A 19,438-nucleotide genomic window follows, 5' to 3' on the forward strand; every position below is an offset into this window, starting at 1 on the left:
CATAAGGGGGATAGCAAGAGAGATTAGGAAGTGTCTCACTGCTGTTTTTGGGAGGAGGAAGAAATCCACGCATTAGAAAAAATGAGAGCAGATGTGGAAGAGGTCACTGTGGAGAAGAAACCTGGAGATCCAAAAGCAGAGCTACAGTTGTACTGGTGACATACGTAACTCATAGTGTTTTGCCTATTAAAAAAACTACTGTGACATTTGAGTACTTGAGCAATGTGGTGCATCTGGTGCTGACAATCCAACCTTGGCTCTGTCTGCCCTAAGGGGTTTACAGTCTAACTTCAGGCAAAATACAGTGACTTTAGAGTACCAAAGAAAAGAACAGGACTTGTTACAACGGTAGTCTTTTTTTTTTTTTTTTTAATTGTCAGAACATCGTGATTCTATTGAGGGATATGCAGCCTATTTCCCTAGGAAAACACAAATATGCAATGTATTTCCTACTTGCTTTTGTTCACATTGATTTAGTGTAAAAACTACTCAAGCTCAGATGATGCTGTCATTTGGAACTAAAGTGTCTTTTATGTTTTGCACAGAAAGATGTGTTCCAGCTGAAGGATATAGAGAAGATTGCTCCAAAAGAAAAAGGGATTAGTAAGTGTTTACAAAAGTTGCTTCTCCTGAGCCACTAATCATTTTTTGGGACAGGTTGTACAGTGTAAATTTTCTGGGCTACAGTTTTATGTTCGTGACTGTAATAATAATGGAAGAAACAGCTAGAAAGGGAATGGCAGCAGGGCTGTAGTGTTAGAAGTGATATCAACAGCATACTCCTACCTTGATTTTCTCATGTTTGTCACTTTTGTTAGGGCCAAAATGGAGTTAGCTGTGACGTTTTAATAATCTCCCAAGTTAACCACCAAGACATGGGATGGGGTTTTTCCTAGGCTCTGAGGTGCCAGACTTGCAGTGGCTTTCAGTCTATGAAATTGTTGTGTGTACTCAGGTGGTGAACTGAAGATCCAGGTGTCTGTCTGTAATGCCACAAATATCTTAAAATACTAGTCTACATGTACATGGTCAATGTTCTGAGATTTCTCCCTCCCCCCCCGCCCAAAAAAAAAATGGCTGGACAGCTGTACATGAAAGCGGTTTGTCTTTTCAATGAAAGCAGTTTGTCTTTTCAATGAAAGCCTTCCTGATGAGATCCATTGGTTTCAGATCAGGTCCCAGAGGATTTATCTTATGCTGTTGAGTTGTTTTAGATGTTCCTCATTCTGCTTCTTTCGATGTTCATTGACAAAAGGGGGATGAAGCATAATGTTTGTGTAGCTGCCACTGTCCTTGACTAGCATTTCTTTGTGGCGCTGCAAGAGTAAATGGACTTGTTGATGGAACTGCAGACAAAGGTGAGTATGACAAAGCAGTGTTTTTGTTATGTCAGCAGCTAACAGAGGCACTCATAGGCTTCTGAAGAGATGTGAAGCTGTCTTGATTCGTTCGTCAATGCCTATGTTTACTTGTAATTTGCAAGAAGAGGATGCAAAAGAGTAAATGCAGGCAATGGAATTTCATATTTAAAAATCTGGAGCGTAGAGTTTCTAAAACCATTAATGCATTTGAATAGTCCAAACTCATCCTGCCTCTGAATAGGAAGGCATTTAGCCACATAACCCAAGCCCCAGTTACTCTGAAAGGGAAAATATCCAGCCTGTGGAAATGCCCCCATACTTGCATCCAGCCCATAGCTTCCAAAAGATTGGATGTTCCTGATCCAGTTCCCCTTAGGCTTGAAATTGAAAGACATTGAAAACCATTAATTAGCTCAAAAGTCTTTACATCTGCTTTGTTGAACAGGTATTATTTTTAAAATGGTGAATTATACCACACATTTGCTAGAATATGAGCAATTATGTTCAGAAATGTTTTGGATCCCTCTGAGTGCAGATGACTTTCTGTATTGGAACTGAATAAAATCAAAAGTAAAATCTGCCCTTCCTGAGTGTAGACAGATGGCTTTAGTGCCTCTGCTACTGTTTAACGCTTTGATTAGCATTACAAAGTGAAATGTAATTACACTCCTAACCAAGAAATAAATTAATCCATATTAGAATTAAGATTGCAAAAATTCTGAAGTACCCTCTCATGAGTTTGTTCTGGTGTTGTACTGTAATGTGCATGTATGTTTTATGATACTCATGAGCGGTGTTTTACAAACATCTGGTAGCAGACTGTATAGAATAGCAGCCTTTATGTATAAGCTGCTGATTTTGAAGGGATTCTTTCCTTCAAGTGAAGCATCAGGCATGGTGTCCTCTCGAAATAGCTTAGCTAGCTAACATTATAGTAAAATATTCATAGAGAGGATTGTAAATGATGGCATATGGTATTCATAATTCTCCATAGTTTAGATGCTATGCAATTCTAATTTGGTGGTTTTGCTTTTATTAGCCTCAATGTCAGTGAAGGAGATTCTGCAAAGCTTAGTTGATGATGGCATGGTGGACACTGATAGAATTGGAACTTCCAATTATTTCTGGGCTTTTCCAAGTAAAGCCCTTCATGCCAGGAAACGAAAACTGGAAGAATTGGAGTCTCAGGTAAATCTGTTTTAAGGAAAGTACTTCTTCAACTGAATGAGTTTGCTTTTTCCTTATACCCTCTTGTAATTCTTTTTCATATCACGCTGTCTCACGTGTGCGTATGTGCGCGCACATGCACACACAGATTTTACTGTAGGAATCATCTGGCATGTGTAGTGTGACATTCTTTCTCATTATCTTGCTGTCACTTCAGAAAAGTTTTGGAGGTTATTCCTATTGGAGCTTGAGAACCCTTCTTGTCTGCTTGCTGCTGAAAGCATGTTATTCATGATGCAAAACGTCATTTCAGGACTTTGTCTAAATATTTAGGCAGCATATGCTTTTATGTGTCTTTTATATAACAGACCATCATGTGGTAATGACCTAAAAGCCCTGAGAGAACTGAAATGGATATCCCAAGTAACTGTGCCAATGGTTTCTACTTATGGCCGTTGTGCTTTCCTGTCTGCTTTGATCAGTAGCTTAATTTGTGAGCACTTGCATAATCCCATATTGCACTTCTGTTAGGAGGGAAGAGCAAATTGGTCATGATCATCTGCAGAAGAGCAAAGCATCTTTTGTTGCAACACTGCTGTTCTATTGATCTGGTTCTTTCTTACTCTTTAGGAATTGTCTTTCTTGCTTCTTCTGATTGGAGTGGGAAAGCATCTATTCATCAGTTTATTTGCAACTGGAGTACACGATAACAAGATCAATAAACTAGCTTTATGGTCTGATTGCATCACAACACTGCCAACTTTTCCCATGCTTATTTAGCATTATGTCCATTCATCAAAGAATCATTCGACTTAATGCAAAATTATTGGTAGCATCTGAAAGTTTTTACAGACATTATTTTCTTCAGGCATAGCTCTGGCATCATTGTTGCTACCTTATGTACATACAGCATTGTCAACTTAGGCTACTTGTTTAAAGCTCCAAATTAATTGTATAAAAGCATGGTTTTTTTCCCTAACATGAATTGAAAAAGCAGTTTGTGAATCTGAAGGCTCTTCACCAAAGCAAATCAAATAGCCTCATCAATGCAGTTGAAATTGCTTGGTTTTGCATAGCATGTAGTGTGACCAGCTGAGAGGTAATCTTGTCAGTTATCTCTTGCTATGCTGTCATAGCTTGTAAATCTCAGTCACTACTAAACTGAAGGACTCCAGTCCACTGTTCTGTTTTAACCAACATAAGATCATTTCCCCTTGCCCTGAATGTTTTCGTCACTGGCCTGGGTGCTCTGGACAGCTGTCCAAAGGCATTTTGTGTGTCTGCTTGCATGGATGTGGCAGAGGGAGGAGAGTACTGGTACTCTATTGCATGCCTGATGTGTCTGCTGCAGTTCTCAAGATCAAGAGTAAGACTTCCTAGAACTTTGACTTCCTTTCTCCTTATGCACTAACTCACTTCATTTTTATGAGCCAGTGATACATACGTTCCGGGGTCTGTGGCAGTAAGGAGAAAGTACTGCAGGTCTTCCCATCATTAACTGGAACTGTGTATTGACAACCTCTCAGGCAGGTGTTTTGGATGAGTTGGAAGGTGCTGCTTGAGATACTGCTCTTGTGGTACTGCATGGGCCATCAAAATTTGTCTTTAATTTCAGGTTCTGACTTGCTCTGTGTTTTGAGTACCTTTCTCAGCATCTTGGATGACCTGTTAGTATCACGGATATAAACTGTACCTTGTCTGTACTGAGACTTGGTTACTATTAAGTTGTCCCACTGACAATTTTGTCTGCTCCCTTACTGCCTTTGTTTTCAGAACTTGAATGAGTCCAGACATTAAAAACCTCCTTGATTTAGCTGGATACACTTGTACTATTTTCAGGCATGGGCTTAGAGTCTGGCATGACTGGGCTTAGATTAATTTTTATTGGCTGGTAATAGCAATGCACTGATCCCTACTCCAGTGAAGTTTGATTTGTCTGAAACAGGAGATTGGTTTAACTCTGCACTGACTTGGAACTGAGTTTCCACAAGATTTAGACCAGGCTGCTTCTCTGCCAGAACACGAATGCCAACTGAGCAATCGAACAAATACATGCTGAAACTCTGGCTTTGTTCACCAAACACCCTGGTGCCACTGTCTTGTTGAATGCAAATGATTTGCTCTTGAATACTTTGTTTTCACTCATCCTACATATTATAGCCAAGTAGTTGAATGAAGGAGTTGATATTTGTTGCCTTTGCCCTTGGGCTCGGTCCCATCATGAATTTTAGAGATATTTGATCAAGCAGCAGGTCTCTGGCATACCCTGATGAATATCTTCCTTGGAATGTCTTGCAGAATCTGCCTAATGTGCTCCACCGTAAGTATCTAGGGATAATCTACAAACTTATGCTGCACTGCTTTAAATGTACTGTTACATTATTAAACATAAAACCATCTATTATAGATTTATAATAGGCATGCAGTTATTGTAATGTTATTTTATGGTTATTTCTGTGTAGGAAATAAACTATGCTGATATAAACAGTTTTGCAATATAGAACTGCTCCACTTGAAAGAAATAGTTTTGTTACTAGACCCTTATTTGCACACCAAGTCCTGCTCCTAACACATGGGCTTACTGATGTAAGAGCTCTCTTTAGACCATGTTATGATCCTTAAAAATACTTATATTTGTTACCTTGCTTTTCTGATGAGAATGGAAACGTTTCCGCATTTCAGGGAAAAACATTTCCACGAGCTGAAAATAACTTCTCTGTTGACACAGTGGAAAGGTGGCATTTTCAATGAATAGCACTCTGAACATTTTTACAAGATGATAACAGATTCTGTCTGTGAGTTCAAATTAGCTATTTTAGTGTTTTTATTCTTCTTGATGTGAACACACATAGATTTTCTTAAGGGTTTCTAAACCCAGTCCCTGAGAACGACAAAACTTCTTGTCAGAACGTGCAAAGCAGAGGGGGAAAAAAAAGTCAGCTATTGTACTATTTCTATTACATGTTGCCTGCCTTTGATCATTCTCGTTTACAGCTTGTGGCATGCTGAGAGACATGTTTTCTTTCTGTGTCTTGTCCGGACGGTTTGTTAACTATGAGAGTTGTTCTCTCAAGCAGCTAAAAGCTGGAATCAAGCTGCCTTACTTAAAGCAAAAGTTAAAAAACCTAATAGTTCAGCTCATATTGCAATTACAGCTTTTTATGAGGAAGCATTATCATTGTTTACTGAGGGCATGTGTAAGTAGTGAAGGGAAACGGGTGATCCCAAATGCTGAACTGAGATATTTGAAAATAATGTGGAAGAGCAGAAAAGCTTCTCCATGATGCAAATCCTCCTATTAATTCATAGCACCGAGGCTTATGTTTGTCAAGTTGGGCTTGCTACAGGACCTTTTGCCTGCATACTCTGGTACTTCATAATGTATTAGCGAAGTTGCTCGTAGCTCTCTGCATCTTACAGAGCTTGTGATCATGGCTGGTTTAGGAACTGTTCTCAAAACAAAATATTTTTTTCAGATTTTTTTTCGCAATTATTGGGCCACACCCCAACTTGGAGACTCAGTAGCAAAGAAGTCTGACCCAGTATTTATGATGACGATCAAGCCAGTTTTGTCTGGATGTTTGAAGTTACACCCCACAGTGGTTGTGTATACCCTAGATTTTTTTCAGGAAGGATTTATTATGCCATCAGTGTGATCTTGTGCAGAGAGATGGCGATTAAAAACAATGCTTGAAATAAAGTTTCTGTTGAGATAGCTTTCTCCCCCCCATTCCCCATCTTTCAGCTTGCTTTTGTGGGGGGCAAGTGTTTGGAGAACTCACATATATGGCTAATCTTGTGCTGATCTGATCAGGATTTTGGCGCTGCTTGCTAACACACAGTTACTGTTTGGACTTCTTTCTGGTTTCTTCTGAAAAGCAAGGACAGCGAATATCTTCAGTGTAGCATCTGCTGCAGTTTTCTTCTCCAGTAGCTCACAGAGTAAGAATTGCTAAGTAGGTCCTTATGGATTTTTTTTTAATTGATTTGCTTTGCAGTGGTATGGCTGCTCTTAAAGGTTTATGCCTTCTGCTGGATGCTATGAATTGGACCACTGAAAAAGTAAAAAATGTTGGAAGTTGCATTTTAGTTAGATGGGTTTGTAGTTGCATCAGTACAGCTATGAGGTGGTGAATTTAGAGCAAGGGCGTGGATTAAGTACTGTTTTAACAAGGTTTGCAAGCGGAGAAATTTTTACTAGGACTTCACCTTTGTCAAGGGGACTGTGGAAGCTTTACTGAGAGGACGGGGTTTGGTTTTTTCCTTCCATAAGAAAAGATGGAAAGATGCTGTTTTATTCTTTAACAATATTTTCCTGACAGTCAGGTTCTGAAGTTTTGAATTACATTTGATCAATTATATTTTGACAAAATGAGATGTTTATTCTTGGCATAAGAATTCTGGAAGCTTAGGGTTTTTATTAAACTAACAAAGAATTTGACCTATGCAGTGCAAGCAGAAAGGTAATTTATTGATGATTCTGCTGCCTTTTGTTGATTTCATAGCACGCTTAAGATGAGGAGACTGGAGATTAACCACTCCAGCATGTTAACCACAGTCGTGTTCAATCTCAGGCAGGAACTGCTAACGTGTTTCATACAATTAGCCCTCTTGCGTGTTTGATTTTTGTTTTCTTCTGATGTATGTGTTGCTACAGAAGGGATATGGATGTGAAGGATACAGTACCTGCTGAAGAAGAGAAGGCACGTATGCAACCAAAACCTTGATAACAGTTTTATCAGGTAGAAAATGTCATGTCAATGAGTGAGGAAAAGAGAAATTTTTCTGAGGTAACCTCAGTATAAACAGATTTAGCTTAGATTTTCTTTAATTTTTTCATCTACATCTTTGGTAAAACACTTGCAACTGTGCTGTCTGTTTTAGATAACGTGAATTAATGCTTGTTTGCATTTTGCTTTAGAGTGGCTTGAATTAAGTTTTAATTAAAAGAAACTGGTAACAGCGAGGCCTTTTTCACCCAAGGGCTGACAAGTTGGCAGACCACAACCCTCAGAAGCAATAAGGAGTGTCCCACCTCTCCAGCATGTTGTCTGCCATAGCCGGTGTGACTAGGGTCATCTCAGCTGGAGTTGCACAGGGCAGGTTTAGTACTGACACTCCAGGGCTTAAGGGAGGCAGAAGCAATTTCAGTGATCCCTGCTGACATCGAAGAGTGTCTGGCTTTCAGTATGACAGGGGTATATGCTCAAACCATAGGGTCATAGAGGATTGCCACAGAATAATATATTTTTAAGAGATGGGGACCTGAAATACCAAGTGTTTCAAAGATCTTGCAGTTGTTAGTGTAACTGTTGACAGTACTGTGAGCACAGTAATTCAGTAACTTCGGGAAACAACCATTTTACTTCCTTTTCCCCAGTCTGGTGTCGTGGTTTAACCCCAACTGGCACACAGCCACTTGCTCGCCCCCACCATGGTGGGAAGAGGGAGAGAATCGGAAGGGTAAAAGTGAGAAAGCTTGTGGCTTGAGACAAAGACAGTTTAACAGGTAAAGCAAAGCCACACACACAAGCAAAGCAAACCAAGGAATTCATTATCACCTTCCCATGGGCAGGCAGGTGTTCAGCCGTCTCCAGGAAAGCAGGGCTCCATCATGCCTAACAGTTGTGACATCTGGTTTTGTGACAGTTCGTATAACTGTTTAGTTCAAAACTGTTCATTTCAGTTTTGTTAATTTTTTCACCTTATTTCTCATGACGTTGCTTTCCGGGGGTTATTCTTTTGTATTTTTAGGCTTTGCAAGAGAAATTTTAACAGCAAACAGTATTACAGCTGCTGTTCCCTCTGAGGACTGAGAGCAGGGTGGTGTCACCTTGTACTGATTGTAAAGATTAAACAGTCTTTTTAGAGCAGGATACAGGATGGACTTTTTAGGCCATGCTCAAGATCCACATGAACAACAGAGACTTGGAGAGAGTTTCTGGCAATTTTTTTTCTCCCACTAAGCATTTTACTGGGCCAGTGTTAGTTAAAATAGAAGGGATTAGTTGATGCTTCATGCCTTAAATCCCTGCCCTAGGGTTGGTAAGAGGAGGGATTTTCACTTCCTGTGACTCATATACTGAACCAGGGGAAGAATTTAGAAGTCCGTACATTCTAACTCTCCTTTGGCAGCTAGCTTAAAAAACAAAAACAAACAAACAAAAAACCCATCACAAAACCAACCAACCAACAAAAACCCTGCCAAACAAACAAACAAACACCCCAGAAAAACCCCACAACCTCCCCCCCGCAAAACCCCAGGACTTGAACTTGTCAAAATAGTGACTTCACACGTACCAAATTGTTTGTACTTATAAGCATTGAAATATGAAAAGAGAAAGGATTTATTATAAAAATAAAGGCTCAGGGAATGCTATATTAGGAAATGCTTTTGTTAGGAATGCACATTGTTTGAAAATAGTTAATGGGAAATAATAATATTGGTGAGTAATCTGGCTTGAAGCCTCCTGGAGATGTTTGACAACACAGCTAACAGGAGAGAACCTTATTTGTTCAGAATGCACACAGACAATTTTGACTTCTAACCATCAGAAAGTTCTTTCAAGATGCTGCTTGGTTGATTTCTATCCTTTTAGACAGAGATATTTTTCCTTCTCATACTCTGACTGGATTACTGCATGGAAAGTTGTTGAATAGAGGCTGCTTGAGACCACTCACTGGAGCACAAGACTCTTCTGCTGTCCACATTGTTTCAGCCTGAGCAGCCTCCTCCTTGATCCAGCTGACTCACTCAGTGTATTTCCACACAGTTCAGAGATTGATTCTGGACTGCAAGTAGGTACAATTGCTCAGAGGTGGCTGGCTTAAAGTAATCAGTCCTAACTGAGGTACAAATCCGTAGAGTTGACACGTTCAGTGAGGGGTAACAGGCCTGATGGTGCCTGGAGTCAGGTGACATTGCTGAAAATGCTGGACAAGATGTGTACCCTGGCTGGAGCTTTGAATCAGCTGGGGAGTGCCTGTGGGACCTAGTGCTGTGATGCAAGCTTTTTGCATTGCTTTGTAGCAGTGTCCTCCGTAGATGGTGTACCGGCCTTTAACAGCTCCTTACACACCTCAGATCTCTATTTCAATCTTCAGCCTCTGTTGATGGCTTTGAAAGCAGGGTCTCACTGCTTTTTCTCCTAATGGCAGGGATGGGCTATCCCTAGAGGTACATGTGCAACACCTTTGGAATCTGTGGCCTAATGCTTTTGACGGAACAGTTTATTTTTGGGTGCAAAATTTTCACATTATGATCAATTGAATAGCTGTAGCTTATTATTCAGTAGTTTTTTTAAAAAAACTTTTCATTTATTGAACATAAATCACTTGCATGCATAAAGTGTCTTAAGTTTTATCATGGTCTTAAGTTTTATCATGGTCTTAAGTTTTATCATGGTCTTAAGTTTTATCATGGTCTTAAGTTTTATCATGGTCTTAAGTTTTATCATGGTCTTAAGTTTTATCATGGTCTTAAGTTTTATCATGGTCTTAAGTTTTATCATGGTCTTAAGTTTTATCATGGTCTTAAGTTTTATCATGGTCTTAAGTTTTATCATGGTCTTAAGTTTTATCATGGTCTTAAGTTTTATCATGGTCTTAAGTTTTATCATGGTCTTAAGTTTTATCATGGTCTTAAGTTTTATCATGGTCTTAAGTTTTATCATGGTCTTAAGCTTTGCTGAAATATGTTTTAGAAAAGCTCAGGACTGTCTTTTTATTATGAATTTTATGAATATTAGGGAATAGTGTTATTAAAGACTTGTCCTCTAAAACCAGAGTACAGCAATACTTTTGCAACTAATGCATGTGACTTGTGTTAGGAATTATTTATTTAGACTTTTTCTAATATTATGCTTACAGTATAATTTTATTAGATTGCAGAAAAAGTAATAAATTGTCCCTTTCCAGGAAAACTAAAAGTCTAATTGCTGAAGTGTTCTCTCTTTTAATGCCCATTGTAATATATACGGAGGATCCCAATGTGTTGACTAAGCAGTTACAACAGTCTTCCCATGTCCACACTGGACCTCCCTTTTCCCCCTCATATTTGAGGGCATCACATTAGCTTTCTGCATTATTTATTTATTCTTCCTTGGATTGGCCTGGCCATTTTGATAATCTGCAGCCCCAGTCTGTTGGGTGATTCCATTCCCTTCTGGCTTGCTTCCTCCCTGCCCCCGCCTTGCGTGGTAATGACTCTCCCAACAGAGGCAATTAGTGACCCCTCCCTATTTTCAGCCTTCAGCCTTTCACAGATGTGTATGTTTTCTTTGAAATAAAGGACTAGACACGTAAAGAAATGACCAGCTGTGAAGCTGATATGGTATGACTAGCTAACTTCATACCATCCAGCGGGAGCTGTAGCAGTAAGAAGTATCCTAAAAGCAAGAGGTGAGGTTTTGCATCATTTAAACATTGAGAATGTTGATTATATCAATGCTTGTTTGTTTGTTGATCCTGTAAAGCTTATTCTCTGGATCAGTCTCCCGGAAGACGCTAACAAAGTTTTATTTGAAGCAGTCCAGGGTTTCTGTTACCTCCTTGCATCTTACATTTAAAAAATGTTGATGTCTTGAAATGATTCTGAATTTAGTAAGTCCTAAAAATGTCCAGCAGAGAATACTCTTCTAATGCTGTAACTTATTAGAGCCTTCTGGAATTATGTTTAATGGCATGCTACAAAGCCCTGGAGGGTATGCTTAGTTACTGCTGTCATGGCAGACTTCTAAAAATACAGTGCTCTGGAGGCTTCTGTTAGAATTAAGCAACCTCATAATTTGGTGTTCATTAGTTGAATTTCATGCTTTTCCTTTTACTAGCTGTTAATATGTAACTAGATTGATGGCAACTGTGAAGTGTAGGTTTTCCTTTCCTGCCCTCTTGATGATCACAAGCTAAAATTGGCATGATTTAAGAGCAATTGTTTTTTTAAAAAGCTGGCTCTGTAGTAGCTGTAAAGATTATAAAGTGGGTTTGAAGGAATAATCCTACTACATTAAAAAGGATGTATTGTTGCTGTGTCCCATTAGTGTACATTATATATTCATTCCGATATAATGCAGGAAAAAATACTAGGTTTTTCAAACAGTGTTTTCCGTGAAACTGAATTTTTTAGGTAATGTCGTCATGAAGTTTGCCTTTCCTTTTCAAAGAGGCTTGCATACTGGCTGCTGGCTCCATTCCTGACATTGCAATGAAACTGTTGATCTGAAATGCAAAGAAATTAGGAATAAACATGGGGTGCTCGCTCCACAAGCCCAGTCAAATCTGTCACAGGTGCACCCCTGCACATGTCCCCATGGCCCACAGAAGGCATGGCAGGTGTAAGTGGCAGTTCAGTATATTGGCAGAAACCCAGCATTCTGGGAAATTTAAAGGCTTAGATGCTCTGTGCTGTCTGGCAGCCCTCTAAGTTTGGCTCTGCTGTTAGGCCAGGAGCTTCCAGCCTGGCGATAAGGTGGAGGCAATACTGCTTTCAAAGCTGGATTTGGTGGCAAGTTTTAAGCTTAATTTGAACTTTGACTTTCGCCTTAAGACTTTGTCATTGAATTAATATAGCATATTTTATTTCAGAAAATTAGCATGCATGCAGATATAAAAATAGCAGCATGCAATTATATAAGTCTCACTTCATAGCATGTTTCCCTTCTGAAAGGAATGAAATAAAAACGATAAAAACCAGAGTATAAAACCAAAATGTGTGAAGTTAGCTTGAAGCAGGGAGACTTTATTTTTTCTCATCATAGTCAAACAGCTTATTATTGTTGAACACATGGCAGTTCCATCAAAGACTATTCTTTTTATCAGGAATTCGAGATTACATGTTTATCTCTCTGAGCATTACTTAAAAATTATGAAACTGGCATAAAGAATGAATATGTAAGAGTGCTGTCAAAACTCTGAAATTTGATAGATGTAATTTACTGAAGCTTTTTATTTTACTGATAATATATCAGTGTAGAATTTGGGCATTTTTTAAAAGACTGTGGAATAAAGTTTTGATTTGTTGTTGTGGTTTGATTTTTTGAACTCTTAAGGCAGGACTTGAGCTCAGGGAATATCAGATATATGTTGTGTTTTACCTTGGGATTGTCTGTGCTTAGTCCCTGAAGGCTTTGTCAATATATGGCCCAGCTGGTTAGGATGGCAATCTTTAAAAGCCCTTTAGGGAAAAATTAGAACTTCTTTGTCTCCCCTTCTTTCCAAGGGAAAATTTTTTTTTTTTTTGGTGTTCTTTCTGCCTTGAACAGACCTGTTAACTATCGCCTTGGACTTCATCGGTTTAGTAAATACACTAATGTGCAGTAACAAACATCCTTCATGGCCAGGTATTAGTATTTTCTATAGTTCTGTCAGTCATGCAAATGCCTTTTGGCTCTTTCAGCTTTCCCTTTTAGACTGCTTTTATTTGTGAAGCAGGGTTGAAGAATGAGGAGTTTCAGCTTTTTTGTGTTTTGTTTTGTTTTGGGGGTTTTTTTTAGGTTGATTGGGCATACTTGGTATTTGTATCTGAGTAGACAGCCATCTGTCCCTCAGGTCGTGCCAATTATGCCAACTCTGAAAGCAGCCAGAGAAATTAAGTTCCTTCATTCAGTCTGCACAACTGTTTCTTTCACCTTTTGTCTTTTAAGGAGATTGGCCTTGGGTTGGTATTTTCTGTTGCATAACTAGTACCTACCAAGTGGTGTTGCAAATGAATGAAGAAAAAACAAAAGCTCACAGCAAGACATCTTCTCTAAGTAAACTTTAACTTAACTATTATGGCAAATCTAAAAAGATGGAAAATAATTGAATTAAAAGCTACTTTTCATGTAGAGGGGTTTACCATACAGTAATAGTCTTTAAAATAACTGCAGCTAGCAATATAAGGTTTGTACATGATTGGGTGAAGGTTCCAATGGAGCAGGGATTCTTCATTTGTTTTTTCTGGATACCCTGCACGCTCTCCTTTCTTTATCCAAAAGCAATTGCAGGAAAAACTCATCTCATACTCAACGTGACCTGAGAACAGAGCCATGCCTAATTTACCATGTGATGTTTCAGTCTCACTCTCGCATGTTAAGCATGCTAAATAAGTCAGGATTATAGGCCTAAATGTAATCTTGAAACACAAAATTTGGGAGGGGGAAGTAAATTAGTATTACCCACATGAATACTCTAGCAAAACATATAAATACTGCTTAATAAGGGTGGAGATCTAATGAATTCTTTTTTTTTTTTGAGAACCTTATAGTGCTTTGTTATACAATTGTATAGTCAGATATTTGTTTAGTTAGTTCCCTGAAAAAAACCTTTGCTCACTTAGCTTGAGTGTCTGATACTTTTTTTTATCACCGATGTAAGTTACAATCCAAAACTTAAAAAGTACCCACTCGTTATTTCTACAGTACTTTAAAAAGATAGAACTTGCACACTGGCAGAATTAATAGCATGATATTTTGGAACAAGTGTTACTCGTTTAAAAGAATCAGTGCACCAGCCGTTCATTTTGAAGAGCAAAAATGACTTGGTTTGGGACTAATTTTTCTCCAGAAAATTATATTTATTCCCTACCTTCTCTCAAGTTTTTGAATTGACTTTTTCAAAGATTGTGTGAAAAATGAAGTAATCTTTTTAGGGTAAAATTTGTAGCATGCATAAAGAGAAGAGAGTTCTTGTACTGAATGTTTCTCCAGTATTCCTATAGTGCAGTATTTAAGAAAAAAAAAAGCCTTCCTGTGAGTACAGAATTATGGTGGGCCCTACTGTCTCTTCTCTTTTTCGACAGTCTGTTTCCCATTTTATTGTGTTCTTTTGCTGAAAAATCTTGTCTATTCTTTGATTTCAGAGTTAAAAAATCTTATTCTATATTGTTTTAATCTCTATTCTTGTTCTCACCTGTATTTGTTGAACCACTGCAGTCTCCTAGTTGCTTCTCTCATGCTCCTTCTAATTCCTAGGAATGCGATTCCCTACTTCATATTGCTGAAGTGTCTTGTAATGACTTGGGGTAAGATATTGCATGCTTCTTTTCTCTTCCTTTCACAAATGTTAAAAGAAGATCTTTTAGTTGTATTTACATAACAAGTGTGTGTTTTCTGCCTGTGCTTCACTAAGAGTACACCGTGTCCCTGCCTAAAGTCCTGGTGAACCTGGGACCTGCTCCTGCTGTGGGTCAGTTCACTGGGTGGGTTAGATGCAAAAATGGTATTTCATGAGTGGTACGCAGGCATCCCGAGAGCAGAGCAGAAGTGATGATACTGCAGCTCACGGTTGTATTCTCTACTCTGCTGCGAGTGTAATTAGCTAACTTAAGTTTACTTCTGTGTATTTGGAGGCCCTGGTAAGTGTGTATTTGTGACCGTGTTTGTAAAAGAAGTAGTTGTATGCTCACTTTGTGTAGTACTTCTAGAAAGCAATTCTGCACATCGATGTGCTCGCCCCTGCCGTTTAAGTTTTATTGTTTCAGTCAACAGTGATTGCTGAGCTGTTTCGTTAAGTAATGTTCTCTGCCTTTCTTTTAACATAACAGGCCTGTTTTCAATATTTTCAGATTGTTCTTTGGCTGTTAATCTTTGCATTTTTACTCTCTCTATATTATTAGTCTGCTTTCTGGCTTCAAATTTTTTTATCTTTCTTTAAAATCTAAAGGAATGCTTTGAAGTACTTTCTCTCCGTGCCTTCTGTCAATTCCATTTAAATTTTTCAGTGGTAGGTTAGGTTTAACATAGGAAAGAAATACACCCATCTACTGCAAATGTCACCCTAAAACTCTTGAACTGCTTTTGTTTAAGCTGAAAGCAAACAAGCCCTTGCCTCTGGCCTGAAACAAAGCATACTGAGCATCAAACCCAGAGTAAGTAACTGTGCAAAGTTACAAACAATTAAAAAATGGATGCCTTGAATTCTTCTGTAGTGCCACAGTGAGTGGTGTTCACAATAGCAATAGTTTTTAATACCATTTTTGTTTGAGTGTTTTGGCTGAAGGAAAACTGAGCACATGATATTTCTCTTTAAGACTATAATGACACTGGGATAACAGCTGTGAGTGCTTTTGGTGGTTAGCGTATGAGACCTTGGTTTGATTCTTGTCCAGTGTACATACTAGGGCCTGTGTTTGCATGGCTTACACCAGGTTTATAGATGTTTTAATATGCTAGGGAGACCAGCTGCATGCTTGGTGGGATATTGGTGGTTAGAGTGGTTATGAACGAGGAACCAGAAGGAATACGACCAACAAAAACTTTTGCTAGAGAATGAAAATCAAGCCATGTAGAGCTAGGACAGCATCAGGCATGTTTTGAGAAGGAAGAGAACTGAAATATGCTGCTGTTGTTGTGTCAGGGTTAAACGTTCCTCTTCCAGATGTACATCACCGACTTGCCAAAGTGGAACCCTAGCAATAATGCATGCATAGTACACTATAAATTACCTGCGTACATCTAATCTGTATCCTTTGATACAAACCAGACCCCAAGGCATGTGATGGAACTGATGGTTATCATCAGCACATAGCACTTAGCGCACTCAAACCGCTGCACGAATGTATAGTTAAACATTGTGAGGCTTTAGTAAAGTAAGAAGGAACGTCCCTTTGGGGGACTTTGGATTGAATTAGTGTTGAAGCTAGGCCAGTGGTCAGTTAATTGACCACAGTGGTCTGTAAAATTAAAGGAACCGTTTCCCAAAGCTCCTGTTTTATAGTTGCTAGTTAGTTACTTCATTAATCTGTCGTCTTGTAGGCTCCCACTATGTTTTGCAAACACTGAAAATGCTCTTGTTGAGAATTTTTTTTTACTTTTTAATTAGTCTCCCCTCCTTCTTTGAGCAGCATTCCCCTAGATGACATTTTTCCTGCTTTCTTGCATCTTGCTTAATCATGTGCTGATTCAGAGCAGTCAGACAGTCTGGAGACACAAAGCTTTCTTGTACAGTAGAACATCTATTTCTGTGCGTGTTTTCCACACCTGATCTGTTACACTTGTGACAGAAGGTTGTGTCAGACCAGACATCTCTCTAAAACATAGAGGGGAGACAATAAGTATCTTTTTCTCCAGACCAATATCACTGCTATTGGCAGGAGTCAGATTTCTCTCAGGGTGGTTAATGTTCCTTGAGAAATTATTTGCCGATTCCCTTGAAAAAATTCCCAAGTCCCAAGATTGCTCCACGGATTGAAATTATCCATCTGCTACTGTGCTCCTTTGCTATCAGGCTTTTCTACAGCTGGTGCGTGGGAAAGTAAGTCACTGTATTTGGCCAGATGTGATCCTCTGCTGTCATACATACACAACACTTTTTTTTCTTTTAATGCCCTGTCATCTGCCATTTGCCCTTACCTGCCAGTTAAGTATTGTATCATCTGTATTCATCCTTCCTCCAACTCCTTTATCCTTGCTGACTCTCCTTCTTTAATATACAGTTATTTTCAGCTGTGTACCCACCTCTATATCCAGGCCTTCCTGCTTCTCCCATTGTCATAGAGTCATTGCATGGACCTGGGCCATCTGTTCCTTGCCCTTTGCATCTTTGTCCGTGGTTTTGGTTGGTTTTCATTGGTTTTGGTTTGGTTTTTTAAAATATCTCGCCGCCTCCTGCTGTTCCTTTCCTTATCCTTATCTTTTATTTGTTGTCAAGAGAATACCCACTGTAATTTCTAAAAAATATACAAAGAGCTGTGGTTTCATTTTATTTTGTAAATTCTTGATTGTGAAGACAGAATTAAAAAAAAACACTCAAGAAATGAAAATCTGTGAGAGAAGAAAGCAAAATCTTGATTAAAATTTTATAAAACATCATTGCTTTTAGACAGAGGAAGATCATCTAATCTTCTAACCTTGTGGCACGGCAACCTTCTAAGTTATGTAGGTCAGAATCTAAGAAATTTCTGTAGTTATCAGTGTTTTTCATTACTGTCTCTTTCATGATTAAATGCTGTGGAATACAGGGGACCAAGAAAATAAGATGATGCCATACCAGGAAGCGTGCTTCCAAGCTGGAAGCTAGCTTTTATGATTTTATTGCAATTCCCCGAGAGCTCCTTCTGTGCTTCCATTTTAGAGAATGCAGAAACATTCCTAAAGAACTTCATGAATACAAAAAAAACAGAGAAAGTGACACCTTTATGGCCTCTCTTGCAGCTTATTCTTTGCACTTGCGGTATGTGGGCCTAGATAAGCTCCTTGGCTTCTCTGCTTCCTCTGCCACTTTTGTTCCAGAAAAATTCTTTGTTCAGAGATACTGAATGATGTGTGCTCTGGTGTTTATCTTCCCTGGGCTTTGTGAACTGCAAACTGCACCTAAGTACTTGTCCTCTTCTGAACTGTATACTTCTGTTTAGTACGGCATAACGTGGGGACTAACACAATTTTTTTAAAGAATTTTGTGGAAAGCCCAGAAAGAGTACTGTTTAACTATCCACCAAAATTAAGATGTTGGTGTACTTCAAGCCGCATACTGAAACCAACACTGCCTCTGTGGTTATCTGCACTGAGAGCAATGACTAAGCAGCTGGACATATTTTTCCCCAAATTATGTATGCCTTGCTGTTAGTGTAATTTCTATATAAATTGAAGAAAAACTAAAACATCCTTTTTTGAAAGGAGACCTTCTTGTCTGCATGTATGCTCATGCATGCATAAATGTATTATTGAGAAAGAGTGATTAATTTTAAAAAATTGTGCTGTAAAAGGAACCCCAAAACCCAGTGTGCTGCAGCTGGTCTGGGTCCTAATCTATATGACCACCAGTACGGAGTTTCTTTTTACCGTTATGGCTGATCTCCAAGACTTGGCAGTAAGCTCTGCCTGATATCTGTCATGCATTTACATTTCATATGTATTTCTGAAAATATGGACTGAATATGAGTTTAAATAGGAACTGAGAAGGGATTATAGCCCCAAAACAGTTCTGTTTGCATTGTATGAATGTGGTCTTGGTGTTTCAGCTGCACAAGAATATAAATGATATGGTTAAATTATCAAGGCTAGGGATTGCAAGAAACGTCTGGGGAAACTTTGCCACTCAGTGGGTTCCTCAGTGAGAAAGGGAATGTAGAAGTGGAGGCTTCTTGTAAGAGTGTTTGGGAGAAGGCAGAATGGAACCTGGGCTCTGACAGTCACCTTCATCATCTTCACTATTGGTCTGATATGCTAGTCTGGTGCTCAGAATATCTGAAAGCTAAACTGAAGAGAGTACTTACAAAGCATACAATTTTTTCTTTTTTGTCTTTTTTCTTTTGTGTTGGTTTCAAATGCAGTAACTAGTTTCCAAACTCTATTTTATTAGAATATTTTTTTTGCGTTCTCGTTCATCTCATTTAATATTTTAAGGTGCTTTGGCTAATGCTGAGCATTGTGTCCCTGAGGGGCGAGTCATACATCCTGCCCAGCATAAGAGTTTCCAAAGTGTTGCTGGAAAACTTCCAACTAAACTGGAAGGGCCTGCTTCAAGATGGGTGGTAGGTTAATGGAGACAGATCTCTCTTTACAAGCAATTCCTCCTAGAGCAACAGCAAAATGGAGGGAATATTCACACCAGCCCTGTGAGGTGTAACTTCTGTGAGATTCCTCTGCCTCAGGCCTGAAGGAGGGGAACTCTGAGGTCTAGCAGTGTGACTGCAGCACAGAAAAAGGGGGCCATGGCTTTACATGCCTTTGAGCTACAGAGGCTTCTATTCACCAGTATGCAAAAGGGGTTGGGGCCATGCCAATGGCATACCAGACTTTGAGAAGACTGGTATCAGCAGCTGAGCAGGTGGATCTGCTACAACTTTTGTCACTGCTTCCATTGAATAAGGAAAGCTGGAAAAAGACCAAAGGCAATCATCTAATCCAAAGCCTCCATGTCATGGAGTCCTTTGCATAGAGATGCCAGATTATGGTATGAAACAGGATTTTGGTCCCATGTTGAACATGCAGTAC

General features: G+C 39.0%; 1 protein-coding gene across 3 annotated transcripts in view; it reads left to right on the forward strand.

The window, feature by feature from the left end:
• MND1 (meiotic nuclear divisions 1) overlaps positions 1-19,438 on the forward strand; it is a 43,045-nt gene that overhangs the window by 2,756 nt on the left and 20,851 nt on the right. For all 3 annotated transcript variants that reach the window (XR_012660299.1, XM_075090968.1, XM_075090969.1), the window contains exons 3-4: positions 546-603; positions 2,401-2,549. Coding sequence is in view for 2 of the 3 variants with exons in the window: in XM_075090968.1 (XP_074947069.1) it covers positions 546-603; positions 2,401-2,549 (207 nt within the window). In the remaining variant the exon portion in view is untranslated. The remainder of the gene's footprint in view (positions 1-545; positions 604-2,400; positions 2,550-19,438) is intronic.

This window comes from Phalacrocorax aristotelis, chromosome 4 (genome assembly GCF_949628215.1).
Source record: "Phalacrocorax aristotelis chromosome 4, bGulAri2.1, whole genome shotgun sequence".
Lineage (NCBI taxonomy): Eukaryota > Metazoa > Chordata > Aves > Suliformes > Phalacrocoracidae > Phalacrocorax > Phalacrocorax aristotelis.